Below are 17,714 nucleotides of genomic sequence, written 5' to 3' on the forward strand. Positions count from 1 at the left end.
ATATATATAGATGTTATTGTCTATGATTAGGGTTCAATTTTTCCTTCAGTATTTTGCTGTCATCGACATATTTTCCGTTGTTAGGGTTGTATCCGAAAACAGATGGTGCTCCGATTATATCCTGCTCCAAGATGGCGATCCCCGCTCCATTACCTGCTCGTTGCCGCCCTTCTTGCACATCCCCTTTTCTGCTAGCGCTCTTCCTTCGACCATTCTATTGTTGTCGCAACTCCTGCAATTTTTATACTGTCACCACCCTTCCTACCCCCCTCCTGCTCACAATTGTCACTTCCTGTGTTGTTCTCCATATTTCCTTCCCCCCTTCCCCTACATGCTCGTTGTCGCCCCTTTCTGCTACCACTCCTCCTTACACCATCTATTGTTGCCGCAACTCCTGCACTTTTCACCCCCCCCCCCCCCCCCCCCCCCCCCCCTTCCCCCCACCTGCCACTTCCTGCATTGTTCCATTGTTGCCTCCACACCCCCCTGCACCACTCCAATATGTTGCCACATCTCCTAAGCCACCTCATCGTTGTTGCATCGGCCATCCTGCCTCACCTCAGCAAGATATTTATGTTGCGCCGTTACTTTATGTTTTTAATGTCTTGATTGTAATACTATTGTTTTTGGGTTGAATTCAGTATCATTTGGTATCAAAGATAGCATAACTTTAGTCATATCCTAGGATTTCTAGTTTTTTTACACACCTCCACCAAAAAAAAAATTCTATTCTCAAATAACCTTTTTCACTCCCACAAACCCAAACTCTAACTATGCTACCAAAGAGAAACATATTGGAACCTACCCGGGAAGAGATTCGTTGACTTCAGCAGAGGCTTATGGAGATTAAGGATGGGACCCAGGGAAAAATTACCTTCGACCGTGATATGGAGAGTCGAATAAGAGTAAGGATGATAATCTAAATCCCTTCCATAAGAAGGACTTCAATCGTGAAGAGGACAAATCACGACGCTCCATAAATCATTATGGGAAGAGGCAACGTATGGAGGACATAGAAATTTAGGAATAAAGGTGGATCTACCAGAGTTCTATGGAGATATGGATCTAGATGATTTCATCGAATGGTTGCAATCAGTTGAGAAAATCTTCGAGTACAAAGAAGTGTCAGAAGATAAGAAGGAGAAGCTTGCGGCTATCAAAGAAAAATAATGTCTCCATGTGATGGGAAAACTTGCAGAGAAAAAGAAAGAGGAAAGTGACAAGATTACTTGATGGAACAAGATGAGGAAGGAGGCGAAGAGAAAATACTTACCATTTCATTACCGTCGGGATATATTTCTCAAGTTCCACCACCTACAGTAGAGGGACTATCAATGGAAAAGTTCATGGCACAATTTGACCATCTTCATATGAAATGTGAGTTGATCAAGCCAAAGGAACATGTCATAATCCCGATATTTGTGGGGCCTAAAGCCAGCCTTCAACAACTTAATGCACCTACATCCCTATTGGTTATTGGGGGATGTCCGAACCTTAGCCTTGAAGGTGGAAAGGCAGCAGAGACAAAGCAGATAGCTGTCATTCAAACAACCACATACAGCTGCAACTACTAGTAAGGGCACACCTGGAGAAGTTGGAAAGACTGGACAAGTGAAAAGGCATATTTGAGTGGAAAGAAAACCGAAAAGATTATTTTTTTCGGTATAGTCTCTGTCAAGGGATGTTTTAGGTGTCATGGCTATGGCCACAGCCTCCAGCTGTCCCACGAGCCGAGTTGCTTCATTCACGGAGTTGAGCGTCGTCAGAGAAGTGGATGAGCAGGAAGCATAGGAGGACCCAGAGGATGAACATCAACTCCAAAGAGATGAGAGAGAGATGCCAGTCATGAGGGTTCTATAGACTGTGCTGAAGAAGGATCATTCATGGCTAAAACATAGTATTTATCGCACCAAGTGTAACATGAAAGGAAAGGTTTGCAACTTCATTATTGACAATAGAAGCTATGAGAATGTTGTCTCCACTCTGATGGTGACAAAATCGGGGTTGGCTACACAAAAGAACCCTCAATCCCACTCCTTTACCTGATTTAAAAGGGGAAATGCGATATGCGTGGTCCAACAGTGCTTGGTTGAGTTTTCCATTAGAGATCAATTATAAAAACAGGTGTAGTGTGATGTGGAATCTATGAACGTTTGTCGTATTTTGTTGGGGAGGCCATGACAGTTCAACCGCAAGAAACACAACTCAACGGGTTCAAGAACACTTGTTCATTCAATAAGGATGGAAGAGGCATAGTTCTTTTGCCAGTCAAGGACGCGAGGGGGTGGACATCACAGAGGAGATGATAGTCCCGAGAACCACCTTCATGCAGTCGTTACGAGAGGATCCAGTGGCAATGGCTTTATTCCTATAAGAGTGAATTGAGAAGGAGGTTGAGATACCGACACTCGTACAACCACTGCTATGTGACTTTCAGAACATCATGATCGAAGGCCTTCCCAAGAGATTGTCACCATTGAGGGATATTCAGCATGTCATATATTTCTTCCCTGGATCGGTGTTGCCAAATCAGCCTACATACAGATTGAGAGAGAGAGTACCAACACATGAGATGTCCCCGCATTGATAGTACCCAAGAAGGAAGGATCGTGGAGGATGTGTATTGATGGTTGGGTCATCAACAAAATCACTATCAAATACAAGTTCCCCATACCTCGCATGGACGACATTTTCGATCAGTTGCATGGAGTCATTGTCCTCTCCAGAATAGACTTACGCAATGTGTATCACCAGATCCAGATGAGGCCAGAGCATGAGTGAAAGGTCGCTTCAACACCTGGGATGAATTCTATGAGTGGATGGTCATGTCATTCGAATTGTTTAATGCACCTAGCACATTCGTGAGATTGATGAATAAGTGCTCCAGGCTCACAAAAAGAAGTTTGTAGTGTACTTCGATGATATTATGGTATTCAATAGATCCGAGGAGGAGCACTTACAACACCTGAGGATAGTCTATGAGGTTCTGAGGTCTGAGAAACTACATGCCCACCATAATAAGTGTCAATTTCTGAAAGCATGGGTATGCTTTTTGGGTTATATTGTATCTAGTGCATGCATTCAAAAGGATCCCACAAAGATCGAGACCATCGTGAGCCGAACGACCCCATAATCTTGTACCCAGTTGAGATAATTATTGGGGTTGGCACCATCACAGCTACCCTGACAAAACTTTTGAAAATGGAGAAGTTGTAGTGGACAGATGCAACTCAATCATGTTTTGATACACTTAAGAAGAAGGTAACTCAAGCACCAGTATTGGCATTACCTGAATTTAATTAAATGTTCGAGCTGAAGAGTGAGGCCTCCAATGTGGGGATCGGAGCAATAATGAGCAAGGGAGGCCACACAATAACATTCTTCAGTGAGAAGTTGAATGAGTCTAGGAGAAAATATTCAATGTACGACAAAGACTTTTATGCGATTGTGAGAGCTTTTAATCACTGGAGTCATTACCTGCTGACGAATGAACTCACCTTATTTATAAATCATGAGACTTTGAAGTTTCTTAACAGTAAAAAAAAATTGAAGGGCCGACATACGTCCTGGGTGGAATTCTTAGCATCGTTTCAGTTGATACTTAAGCACAAGGCGGGAAGCCAGAATCGAGTAGCATACACACTGAGCAATTGTCATGTACTAATCACTTCTATGCAGACTCGAGTCCTAGGATTTGAGGTAGTGACGGAATTGTACGAGATATGAGAAGATTTCTAAGTTGTGAGCAGTGTCAGAAAAAGCCCACCGGAATAGGTTGTGTGTTGCTCAATGTTCCCTGAGAGAATCCATTATTCAGGAGTCACATTGGAGGACTTGCAAAATATTTTGGCGGGGATAAGACTCTCACACTCATGAAAGAAACTGACGAGGGATGTGGAGCGGTTTTTCGGGCAATGCAAAATTTGTCATGTGACCAAAATTAGAGGGCAATATGCAGAGCTATACACTCCATTACCGGTGTCAGAGGCCCCAAAGTGGATGCTAGCATGGATTTTATTATGTGCCTTTCGAGAATACTGTGGAAAAAGGATTTTGTGATGGTTGTGATGGATAGATTCTCGGAGATGACGCATTTCGTACCTTGCCACGGGATGTTGGATGCATCACATTTAGCTAATTCGTACTTCAGAAAGGTCATGAGACTACACAGGATACTCAGGATCATAGCTTCCGACAGAGATGTCAAGTTTTAAGTCACTTATGGAAGACTATATTGTTGTAGGGTACATAGAACGATTGACGAAAAAAATAAAAAATTGAAACGAGAAAATTCACTGCATAAAAGAACACACAGATTTATATGGTTCGGCAAATTGTCTACGTCCATGGAGTTGTAGAGGATTTTATTACTTGAGGAATATACAATATCGATTGTTCGATTTATAGGAGCTCGTATCCAATCTCTTCTCCTTTCCTGCCAAATCTCAAAGAATTGCAAGGCTCAAATTTTCCTATTTGCTTCAGCCGAAGAAGATGAATGCTTCGCTACTCTTCCTGTTCACACCAGCCGAAGAAGGAATCCTAGGGGCGCAATGCTTCTTCTTCACCGTTCGGTTTCCACGCGAGGGGCTTCCTTGTTGTTTCGCGCACCGGCTGAAAACTCGTCGAAATGGAAGTCCTTAGATCGTAGCTACAAAAAAAAAATGAGAGAGGGTTTTGTTCTGGTTCCTCACTCTTGTTCACACCTTCTGCCTCCCGCCAAGCTTCATGTTTTCCCTCTTCAAATATTGAAACTCCTTCCCATTGTCGCGACTTAAAGAAGAGCGAAGCGATGCTTCGCTTCGCAGGCAGAGGAAGGCGGGAGCAGTCGAGAACAGTCAATCTTTTTTTTTTTTTGAAACCAGCTCCACACGAACAAATCTCTCACTTGGAGACTGTAAACTGACAATATTGTTATCTTCCTCAAACTAATATCCTCCACCTCTGCAACTCAAGGCCCTTTTTTTCAAGATAGAAGACCAACTGAAGCTGCACACAACTTCAGTTTCTTAAGTGTAACACCCTTTGTCAACATATTAACAGGGTTCTTGCTTCCACAAATTTTCTCGAGCAACAACTGTTTGTCATCCAACAATGACCGTATGAAGTGATACCTGATCTGAATTTGTTTGGTCCTGGACTAAATGTTTGATTCCTGACAATGAATATAACGCTATGACTATCACTATAGAGAATGTCCTTCTGATTCTTCTTGCTCAATTCTTCCAAGAAGCCCTGTAGTCATATCATCTCCTTTGCTGCCTCTAACATTGTTATATACTTAGCTTCTGTAGTAGAAAACAAAACAGTCTTTTGTAGATTAGAGCCTTAATATACTGCAGTGTCACCAAAAATATAAATATAGCTTATAGTATTCCTTCTAATATCAATGTCTCCAGCTAGATCACCATCAACATAGTCATGTACTTCTGAATTCTTTCTTAAAAAATACAAATAAGTTTCTAAAAATCCCTTTAGGTACCTTAAGATTCACTTAAGATCCACTTCACAGATCCACTTCACAGCTTCCCAATGTTCATTTCCAGGATTACTCATGTATTTGCTAACAACTCACACTGCATGGGCAATATCCAGTCCGGTGCAAATCATAGCATGCATAAGTGAACCAATAGCTTAAGCATAAGGAATCTTACTCATGTGGTCTCGTTTCTCCTTTTACTTGAGTGACTGATTCTTGTTGAGACTGAAGTGACTGCCCAAGGGTGTGTCAACTGGTTTGGCATTATCCATATTGAACTTGCTAAGTACATTTTTCACATACTCAGATTGAGAGAGTCGCAATGTGTCTCTAACTCTATCTCTAAAAATTCTCATGCCCCTGCAGCTCCCAAATCCTTCATTGCAAAGTGCTCTGACATCTACATCTTCAGATTATTGATTTCATCAATGTTGGCCCCTGCAATAAGCATATCACCCACATATAACAATAAAATAATATAAGAATTGTTAAAATGTCTGACATAACAGCAATGATATGTCTGAAATCTATTGTACCTTGCACTATACATGAAATTATCATATTTTTTGTACCACTGTCTAGGAGCTTGTTTCAAGTCATACAAGTTCTTCTTCAGTTTGCAAACTGAATCTTCTTTTTCCTGTACCACAAACTCTTCAGGTTGATGCATGTAGATGTCTTCTTCAAAGTCTCTATGAATAAAGGTTATCTTCACATCTAACTGCTCAAGGAAGAGAAAGGAAGAGATCTTCAGTAACTTCAGTAACCACCATAAACAATACCATTCTGATGGTTGTGAGCTTCACCACAGGAGAGAAAACCTCAGAATAATCAATATCATACTTTTGCGGAAAGAATTTTACAAGTTTAGCCTTGTACCTCCTACTATCATCATGTTTAGTCTTCATCTGGTACACCCACTTGTTCTGTAATGTATTTTTTCATGGTGGATGTTAAGCCAACTCCCAAGTCTGATTTTCTAGCAGAGAATTCATCTCCTCCTTCATGGTCAACTCCCACTTGTCTGAATTTTCATCTTACAAGGTTTCTTCATAACTATGTGGTTCTCCATCATCTGTTAGTATAGTGTAGTTCAAAGTTGGAGAATAACGCTGTGGAGAACATCTAGTACTTTATGACCTGCAAATTATAGTTGTAGGGGTGGACTGTTCTGAAACTGACAGCGGAATAGTAGGAGTGGATGCCCTGGACCCACTCTCTTTGTCACATGCATCTCTGTCCTGCACTGTGACCTCCGGTAAATTATCAAACCTTACCAACTCAGATTTCTGCGGTGGTGTTTCAAAAATTGTATTGGTCTTGTCCTTGTACATAACCTTTTCATTGAAAAATCACATTTCAGCTTCTTATGATCTTTTGATCCTGATCATCCCAGAAATGATATTCAAATATCTCGTCTTCATAGTCAATGAAATAACACTTCTTTGACTTAGGCTCAAGTTTACTTCGAGCATCAGGATTAATGAGAACATATGCAATACATTCAAAGGTTTTAAGGTGAGAAAATTTAATTTTTTTCTCACTCCAGACCTCCTCAGGCATTCACAATGTAGTGGAACGGATGGCCTGCAGTGCTAACCGCTTCTGCCCAGAAAGTAGGTGGTAGTCTGACGTGCAATCTCATGTTTCTAGCCCACTCATTAATGGTTCTGTTCATGCGTTCTGCAACACCATTTTGTTTTGGTGTTTCTGTAATGGTCTTCTCCATTCTGATACCCTGAGCAACACAATACTCCGACCACCATCAATGTACTCATCACCATTATCAGACCTCAGATATTTCAGTTTTAAGTCTGTTTCTGTCTCAATCATGGCCTTCCAAGTCCTGAACACACTAAATATATCTGATTTATGCTTCAAGAAATAGACTTATTTCTTTCTGCTATGATCATCAATTAATGTGACGTAGTAACGAGAGCCTCCAATAGACGCCACTAAAGAAGGTTCCCACACATCTGTGTGTACAAGATCCAACTTTCCTGACATTCCTCTATTTCCCCATAATGCAACTCTAACACATGCTGATTGGGATATCTCAGGAAACATTTATTTGGTTTATTCTCTTCCTATTTTATGTCTTTTTTATTTTTTATTTAGATTTATTTACTTTCCTATTTGGTAAGTTTGTGAATATGAAGGGATTTGTTTCCTATACCCTATTTGTGAATAATGGATCAGGGAATTCTTTCCTCCCAAAGTTATTTTATGCCTGGTATCAGAGATTTGAAAGCAAACCCTAGCTTCCCCAACAGCCGGAAATCTCCTCGGCCGCCGGAAATCCTCTCTTCCCGCTGAAAATCTTCTCTGTCGATTTGCAGCCCGTATTTACCTGCAAGCCTTCCTCTGCAGGGCTTCCTTTCCCTGCAGCCGATACTTCACCTGCTCTGCTTTCCTCTCCCAGCAGCAGCAATCGGAAATCAAGCCCTTCCCGCTGCAGCCAGAACTCTTTCTTGCAAGCAATCCTTTGCAACATCTGGGACTCTTCCCAACAGGAAGTCCTTTGAAGCTAACAAAATTTCAGCGGCCGGAATTGTCCAACAGCCACCAAATCTCTTCTAGAACTCTCCCAGGTCACTCCCTGCTAAAGGCTTTCCAGGTATCTCAGAACTCTCCCTGCCACAGGCTTCCTGAAGGCTATTTTCCCCAGATCCAGCAGCAGGAGAAGCAGTGGCAGCAAGCAAAAGCAGAAGCAGAAGCGACAGCAAGCAGTTGCAGTCAATTTCAGACCAGCAATCAGAAGCAACCCAAAATACACTTAGAAATGATTACAAAGTACAGGATGAATATGTCAAGTTCTACCCTAGAGGTAAAAATTTGAGTCAGAGACCATGGATTCTGTCCAAAATACTCCTAAACTCTCGAACTTCATCACAAATCGTAAACTCAATGGTCATTACTTTCTTCAATGGCCACAATATGTGTTTATGTATATTTGCGGACAAAGGAAAGAGAACCATCTCACTAGAGAGGGCATGGTTGATGAGATCACTGACCCCAACTACGGTATATGAAAGACTTGAGACCATAGAGTTATGCTTTAACTAGTCAACTCAATGACACCTGAAGTGAGAGAATTTTTTGTTCTATAAAACTGCCAAAGAAATATGGGTGTCTGCAAGAGAAATTTATTCGAGTACTGAGAACACTGCATAGTTGTTTGAGAATGAAACCAAACTTCATGACCACCGGCAAAGAGAGCTAAGCGTCATCCAATACTTCAAGACTTACAAAATATTGGCTATAATTGGATATATTTGAGAAGCATGTGTGAATATATTCACAAGTTGCCGTGACATTTAAATCCATCGTCGAGAAAAAGAGGATTATCAAATTCCTAATAGGACTAACTAAGGGATTGAATGAGGTAAGAGAGAAGATCATGGGAACAAAGCATCTTCCATCTCCCCGCGAAGCCTTTGCTGAAGTCAAGAGAGAACATAGCAGGAAGAACTGATGGTAGCGGAAAATGTGGGTTCACCAAATATTGAAAGTTCAGTTTTGTACCCCCATAATTCTTCCCATGACTAAAAGGTCAAGAAGTACCATCCTGCTTGTGATTATTGCAAAAAGATTCGGACTATCTGAGACAATAGTTGAAAACTCCATGGTAGGTCTCATGAATAAAAGCTTGGACCGGGAAGAAAGGATCAAAAGAACAAATGATGCTACAACATCCGATGGTTCAACAAAATCATTCACCAAGGGACAGCTTAAAGTATTGAAGAAACTTCTTGGAAGTAATTCAGAGCAGCATACCAACCTCGTGACACACCAAAGTAATATATCATTCTCTCATCTTGCCATTAACGAGAGATTCAAAACTTGGATTATATATTCATGAGCCTCTGATCAGGCTCATATGACTACAGACATCAATACTCTAGTCAACCATCAAGAAGCTCTTGCACCTAGATCGGTAACACCTGCAGACATATCAGACTCAAAAAATTGTTGGAAAAGGAGATGTGAAGCTCTCTCAGAATATTACACTTTCCTTTGTCTTATATATTTCATAAATAGACTACAATTTAATTTCAATCAGTAAGTCTACTCATGATATAAAATGTATAGCTAAATTCCTACAATATTTTGTGAATTACAGTTGGTAGAGTCAGGGAAGGTGATTGGCATTGTTGAAATGCATCAAGGTTTATAGTTGCTCAAGGAAAATCTCTTTCTAAACACACAACTGATCACATCTTCATATGTCAATCAAATTTTTAAATTTATTGAGTCTATCCGTGTCAAAAAAACAGGTATATTATGATATTACCGTTTACGTTGCTAAGTTGTATCCAAATTTGTTTATAAGAAAAAACTTAATTTTTATCAATGTGAGACTTGTCGACTAGCCAAATACACAAGAAATATTTTTTCATAATACCGTATAAACCCTCACATCCTTTTTCCATTATATACAATGATATTTAGAGGCCTTCAAAAGTGATAATCCTAAGTGGGGCTAGATAGTTTGTCTCATTTATTAACGATCATACTAGAAATACTTCGGTATTCTTAATGGAGGAAAAATTTAAAACATCCTAAATCTTTTAAACTTTCTATGTATTGATTCAAACTCAATTCTAATATAAATTTAAGATCCTCAAAATTGATAATACAAATGAAAATTTTAACTCTATCCTTGGGTCTCATCTTTTGAAAAATAGAATCATCCAAATGAGTTTATGTATTGATAACCCACAATAAAATAAGATAGCAGAGTGAAAGAGCATGCATTTACTTGAAGTATGTCGCTCAATTAGGATTAATCATCGAGTTCCAAAACATTTTAGGGGGGAGCAATTATTATTGTAGTATATATTATCAATCAAATACCAAGACAGGTACTTAATTTCAAACATGACTTAATATTTCGATCGTTACCTATCTACACATCAGAACTTTCGCTACTACTACACCACTTAAAATTTTTGGGTGTATCATCTGTTCACATTCATTCCCCAACCCGAACGAAACTTGACCCTAAGTCTACCAATTGTATTTTCATTGGTTATGCCTCAAACAAAAAGTGGTATAACTATTATTATATTGTTACCAGAAAATACAACTTCGTGGTCACATTTTTTTAGAATCAATCCTACTATCACAAATCTAGTGTTCAGGGGGAGTGTGCAAATGACCATCAATTTTGGGATGCACTTGATAACATCTATACAATAAACCCACCTATTATGCCTCATATTCTTCCACCCAACTCTCCCACTCTTGTTGGGGATATCCAACCAACCCAACCCTAAGTCCACAACAAATAACTTCGTATGTACATTAGAAGGAAGAAAAACTTTGAGCATGTGGGTGACAACTTGTAAAGATAGAACTGCTTCAATCAAAAACTAAATCCCAATTTACCTGAATTTTGGGCGAGGAGTCCAGTACTCATTAGTTAGCCTCAAAGACAAGGAAAACGGTACCAGATACCCAATTCAAGAGTATATAGCTTATGAAAAGTTATCCTTAACCTATAGACTGTTTATATTACCTTGATAATGCGCAAATTCATAAATCCAATCCTAAAGATCTTGAAAATCTAGAATGGAGGAAAGCAGTGGAAGATATCTAAGCACCAAAGCGTAAGGCACATGAGCTTTTACTAAACTTCCTCGGGATAAAAAACTAGTTTGATGCAAATGGGTGTTCAATATAAAATAAAAAGTTATGGGTTAAGAGATTTTGCTAAGGGTTTCATACAAGCCTATGGGATTGACTATCAGGAGATCGTCACACCAGATGTCAAACTGAATAATATCAGAGTTCTTTCAGTGGCAATTAACAAGAATGGGAATTGCATAAACTTGACATAAAAAATATCATACTAAATGAGGATCTGGAAAAAAAAGTATACATGGAGATACCACCAGGGCTTGAAAATGATTCCAGCAAATACCTGGTATGTAAACTCGAGAAGTCTCTTTATAGTCTTAAGAAATTACCAAGTGCGGGTTTGAAAGGTTTGCTAAAATTATAAAATTCAATGGATATTCTCAAAGTCAAATTGGTCACACATTGTTCATAAAATACACTCATAGAGATAAGATCGTTGCACTGATCGTATATGTGGATGACATGATTCCTATGGGTGATGATAGAAGAGAAATTCTTAAAATCAAAAAAAGTGTTTGCCTCTGAATTTGAAATCAATGACCTAGAACAATAGAGGTAGCAAGGTCCAAGAAAGGGATCGTTATATCACAAAGAAATACAACCTAGATCTGCTAAATGCCTTCGAAAGAATCCAACAATAAATCTAATAAAGAAGAAGAAAGCATATACGTGGATAAGGGAAAATACCAAAAATTGATAGGAAAATTTATTTATTTGTCACATATTAGGCGAGATATAGCATTCTCTGACAGTATTGTGAGTCAACGCATGAATAGCCCAAATGAAGAGCATTAGGAGATGATATATGGAATTTTCAGGTTTCTCAAGAAGACTCCTGGATATGGATTAACTTTTGAGAAAACCAGAAACAGGGAAATGGAAGTCTCCACTGATGCTATTTGGATTGGAGAACTCACTGACTGAAGACCCATGACAGGTTATTGCTTATATGCACAGTAAAATCTGGTTACATGGAGAAGTAAGAAACAAATTGTTATGAAAAGTGGTGCAGAATCATAACATAGGCCTTGAGAATTTTTTAAGAGATTTGGATTCATAAATTGTTAAGGAAACTGAGATCTTTTCCAATAAACTTATACAGATGTTCTATGATAGCCATACAACGATCAATATTGTCAAAAATCCTACGCATCATGACGAGACCAAGCCTATTAAAGTTGATGGACACTTTATCTCTGAAAAGGTCAATGGAAGCGTTATACAACTAAGCTACATCCTGATATACCAACAAGTTCTTGATAAGCTCTTCCTTTCAACACCTTCTCAAAATTCAATACCAAGCTTGGTCTTTATAATATATATGACCCATCTTAAGGAGAAGTGTGAAAATCTGAGAAGATTTGGTCATTTCTATATTTACCTCTCTCAAGTGGGCCGGCCAGGATATCTTAAGAGACGTTTAATTGGTTTATTACCTTCCTAGTTTATGTCTTTACTATATTTTATTTAAAATAATTTACTTCCTAATTTATGTGAGATATGTTTGATAAGTTTATAAATAAGGAGAGATTGATATATATATACCGTATTTATACCACCCAATTTCAATATATTTACCTAACACCTAAACTTTGTTTTTTACATTTATGCGTCACAACAAAAATACCACCATTTTAACTATTAAAATGTGAAATTCAACTTTCATGCATATGTGAGGTGGTATGTATGATATAAAAATTGAAGTTTAAGTGTTAGATGTGTAAATACATAAGCTATAAGTAGTACGTATGCAAATCATCCTTTTTTTATATTTGCATGTTTTCTTGCTGCCTTAGACCACATGGTATGTTCAACAGAGTCAAGTGAAATGTTCGATACTTTCCAATGGCGGCTGATATAACTAAATGCAACTGACTGAATTAAATAAAACAACTCACTGCAAGCCCACTCACTTAAAAAAAGAGCACAATAGTATGTGTTTCCATCAACACCGCAGATTTTGAGCACAGCTTTAATCAAGCATGAAGTAAGACATAAGTTGTCCCACCACTTTTAAAGTATTTTATTATAAATTTGCCCAATTCTATTAAAAAGAGTAGGTTCCACATTAAAATAGAGAGCAGTGAAGCAAAAAAATTTACCACAACGTCACCTTCTTCTGCCATGGCTATTGCAGCACGCACAGCTACCCTTCTCAAGCCCAGCACAAAAATTTTATTACCATTTGGAAGACAAAAACAACATTGATACCGAGTGCGATGTACATAGTCTTGCACAGTCCATCCAAAGCCCGAAAGCATATCATCATAGATGTTGGCTTCAAAATATTAAAAAAAAAGGACATTACTAGGTAAGTATTAAGCTGGAACCTTGAATTGTCATCTTATCAATAAGAAAACAAGAACACAAAAAAAAGTGAAATTTAGAGAAAATAACTTACATGGATTTTCAGTCTTCGGATTGTCAGATGTCAATACAACCACTTCACTTCTATCAGTAGCAATTTTTGTCATCATTGATCTTTTTCCTCTATCGCTTTCGCCAGCACACCCGAAGACTGCAACAGCAAGGTATAATAAGTCACAGTATTTCATTATACGGAACTTTAAATACCTAGCACATATTTTTAATGCACTTACATATCTCACATCTGAACTTTCATATTTACATACATAAAAGAGGCAGGAAAGGATCATTTTGCCATATGGACTCTACAGATAAGAGTCTTGCCCCCCTCTTGAGAGGGCAACTAGATCCTAAGCAAGAGGAAGGACAGAGCTTAAAAAAGAGGGAGTTGAAGGTCAGGATCCTACATAGACGATCTAACGAACACCTCCTGCTCCTGCAACACCCCAACCATCATTGGCCAACGCTAGCAATCCTCCGCAGACGACCATAGGCATCCTGCTTCAGCAATCACCGACCACCGCTTTTCGGCCAACGCTGACCATCATCGATCGATGCCCGCTCCTTGCTACACAGCACCACTTGAAGCAAGAACCAACATCACAGAATCACGAAGCAACCTATGAAGAAAAGTATCATCCCGCACATCACGTCAACCCTCAAGACAGTGCACTGAAGCTCTAGCAGTTACTCACCGTTATGATCACTCCCTACCGTGGGACAACAAGTCCAACCACTGATTGATGTTGTAACTCAAGAAACTATGTAACTATTTCCCGTTTATAGGACAAGAGATTGTATATATAATCATCAACTCATGGTAGAATATTTCAACTGAGTAAGGCACCATATTTTTTCTCTTTGTGTATTTTTCACATAAAAACTTCTAGTGTCTCTATCGGTTATCTTCTTTCATTTGAGTGTGTATTGGATTCTCGTACAATATTATGACAATAATTCATTACTCTACCAAAGTGAATCTTCTAGCACCCATCAATGAGTATACAATTGTATTTAATTAATTCGTGCTAAAATGTAAGTTGGTGGAACCATATGAGCACACAGTAACAAAATATCGTGGATGATTGTTGTCGTCTATCAGTAACATGGTGCAGGTGCAATCCTATTGATCCCTACTTGATGTACAAATCCTAGCTTTGAAATTGAAGAAATAGCAATGTTGTTGGGTAAATGCCACATCTTACAGGCAGTGTTTAACCCCAGAATCAAACAACAAGAGTACACCTAGTGAAGAAACCCAAGTCGACCCCGCCTAAGAAGAAAACAATCCAAAGTAGAGGAAATGTGGAGCATGCCAGCACTCTCAAATTTGTCTCAACCAGGGAGTGCTTCAAGTGCCACAATTTTGGGCACATTAAACCTAATTACCCACATAGAAGGGTGATCACTTTCACTGAACAAAGAACAATTGAAGAAATGAATAGTGGCACGGAAGATAATTAAAAAGCCGGAGAGTATCAGCTTCTAGCCAACAAGAGAGAGATGCTAACGATAAAAGCTGAGTGAAAATTTTTGTGACATTAATGATTGATTATAAGAAATACATAGCTTTAAACTGAATGTGAATCTGCGACATAAAATAGCTTTCATTGTAAGAAAGATTATTAGAAAAGAGGCTTATAGGAATAGAATTCTTAAAGTTTTAAATGCTTGAAAGTAAGATATTAAAAAACATATGGCACCTATGGTAAGCAAATTTTTAAGTTTAATGTTTTGATTTTCCTTATCTACTTCCTTTACCATCAAGTGGTGAACCAAATTTTCTCATAAGAAATTGGTAGCTAAGAAAGTGACTGCTATTGTTGACAGTCAATAAATAAGTATTAGCAATAATATTGGTTTTATATTTTTATGAAATATTATTGAGATTAAATGCAATAGTGATTGGATAAATGGAATTCCGAAATATATAAACATAACCATCAACATGAAAGAGAGAAAAGGAAATGAACAACATACCAGTGATGATTCTCCTGGCACCTAGTTCTCTTACAGTGTCCAAGAGTCTTGACAAAGCATCAGGAGAATGAGCGAAGTCTACAATCACTCTGAAAGGTTGATTCTCATGTATTAGCTCAAACCTACCAGAAATGCCATCTACTCCTTCAATTCCTTCCTTAATTTCCTCTGACTTAGCACCAATCCCTACACCAACAGCCACAGCTGCAAGAATGTTGTATATATTGTGCCGCCCAATCAACCTCGTTGAAATTTCGAGGACACCCCTAGGTGTTCTGAGTAAAATGTCTGTCTTTATTAATGAAAGCTCAAATTTTAAAACGTAAACATCAGCACTCTTATTGTCCATCGCATATGTCACCAAAGGAACACTTTTTTTACCCTGTGAAACAAAAAAATTAGCATTTGGGTCATCAATGTTCACAATTTTGCAATGATGATTTGGATCAACCATCCAAGCAAACAACTTGGCTTTGCTATTCCTGTAATCCTCTTCTGATCCATGAAAATCATAATGATCCCTCGTTAAATTTGTGAAAACAGCAACATCAAAATCAATTGCATCACATCTCCCAAGGGCTAAGCCTTGAGAAGAAGCTTCCATTACTACTGCTTGAGTTTCCTTCTGCTCCATTCTTGCCAGAAGTTTTTGAACGGTTACAGCATCGGGAGTTGTGTTCGACACATCCAATTGACTCTCACCATGAACATGATATCCTACAGTTCCCAAAATGCCAGTCTTCACTCCCATTGCCTCGTAAATAGCTCTCACCAAATGTGCTGTGGTAGTTTTCCCATTTGTTCCCGTAATCCCAATTACAGACATTCTTTTCGACGGATTTCCATAGAAATTTGCCGCAAGGGTAGGAAGCAAAGAGTTTACATCCTCCATTATCACTAGAGCTTCACAATCCAAAATCCTATCCAAATCAATCTTCCTACAAGCTAATACTGCCACAGCACCTCTCTCAATAGCATCGTTAATAAAAAAATGACCATCAGTTTTATACCCAATACAGCAAACAAAAAGATCACCGGGGCTTACATTCCTGGAGTCATTCTCGATTCCAGTAATAATCACTCCAATATTACCGCACACACTAAGAGGTGTAGCCTTGGTTCGTTCCAAGAGCTCGCAGAGAGACATTCTGAAATCGGATGGTTTGGCAATCTGACCACCCGACCTCCCATCTTCCTCCTGAACAGATTTCGAGTCAAGGGTTCTCTCTTCCAAGCGTTTAAGGGCAATGGCTCGATGTAAGTCCCCCAATATGTCATTCTGGAGCTTTCCATGCGAGTGGAGAGAGACGGATTTCTCCAAGACGGTATCCTCCCGGAGCTCACCGGCTACAGAGAGTCTGGGAAGAGGCCGTCGGAACGAAGGAAATGGAGAGGATGGTATTTTGGAAAATGTTATGAAGGAGGATGCGGAGAGAACCATGGATCAGTTAGGGAGAGCTCGGAAAACTGAAAGTGGAGGCGAAAATTGGGAGACAGACGGTCGTTTGCGGTTCGCTGCGGCCGGCCTCTGCTTATAGAAGCAGGGCAAAGGAGTGAGAAGTCCATGAGGAAAACGATGGCGGGGAGAAGGTAGATGGTAATGATTAGCGTCCTCTGAGAATTTCAGAGACGAAGAGGAAGAGAGTTGGATCGAAGCAGATGATCGCGGAGGGTGACGAAGAGAACGAGCAAGTTGAGCGCGATCACATGCACGGTACAAGAAAAATGCTGCACGGACCGGAAGGGTAGCTCGAGGCACTTTTCTGGTACCGGTCCGACCCAGTTGACTCGGGTAGTCCAGACCGGATCTACATGGCATGCACTCAGTAAAACAAAAAATTAAGTTTTTATTACCGTATTTATTATGGAAGATTTACATACTCAATCCTTATGTGTTGAATCATCATTTATTCCTGGATCTCATCTTAATATAATTTAAGAAAGATTATATCTTATTTATAAAATGATCTTTCTATTTATAAGAGAAGAATACGATAAGATGATATTATATTTTTTGTCACTGCTTTGATAGAGGTTATATGGGAAATTCTAGATATTTACATAAACGAGTCTATTACTCGGTTACTCTTTGGTTAGGTCACTTGGGCTAATATGGCCTCAGCTCGATAAGGTCGGTCTGGTTGGTTGGTTGAGTCAGCGTTGTCATTCTACTAAGCTTGATTGGCATCGGGATGGCATGATTGATTCGGTCGGGTAGACTTTTCGATCAGCTAGTCTGGTCTGG

At 39.1% G+C, this 17,714-nt stretch overlaps 1 protein-coding gene across 3 annotated transcripts in view; it reads right to left on the minus strand.

The window, feature by feature from the left end:
• Positions 1-17,186, minus strand: part of LOC110025123 (UDP-N-acetylmuramoyl-L-alanyl-D-glutamate--2,6-diaminopimelate ligase-like) — a 37,392-nt gene extending 20,206 nt beyond the window's left edge. For all 3 annotated transcript variants that reach the window (XM_020725408.1, XM_020725411.1, XM_020725409.1), the window contains exons 1-3: positions 15,470-17,186; positions 13,524-13,640; positions 13,225-13,400 (exon numbers count right to left, since the gene is read on the minus strand). In XM_020725408.1, the coding sequence (XP_020581067.1) occupies positions 13,225-13,400; positions 13,524-13,640; positions 15,470-16,910 (1,734 nt within the window). In that variant the 5' untranslated portion in view covers positions 16,911-17,186. The remainder of the gene's footprint in view (positions 1-13,224; positions 13,401-13,523; positions 13,641-15,469) is intronic.
• Positions 17,187-17,714: the final 528 nt, after the last annotated feature.

This window comes from Phalaenopsis equestris, unplaced genomic scaffold, assembly GCF_001263595.1.
Source record: "Phalaenopsis equestris unplaced genomic scaffold, ASM126359v1 Scaffold000291, whole genome shotgun sequence".
Taxonomy (NCBI): Eukaryota; Viridiplantae; Streptophyta; class Magnoliopsida; order Asparagales; family Orchidaceae; genus Phalaenopsis; species Phalaenopsis equestris.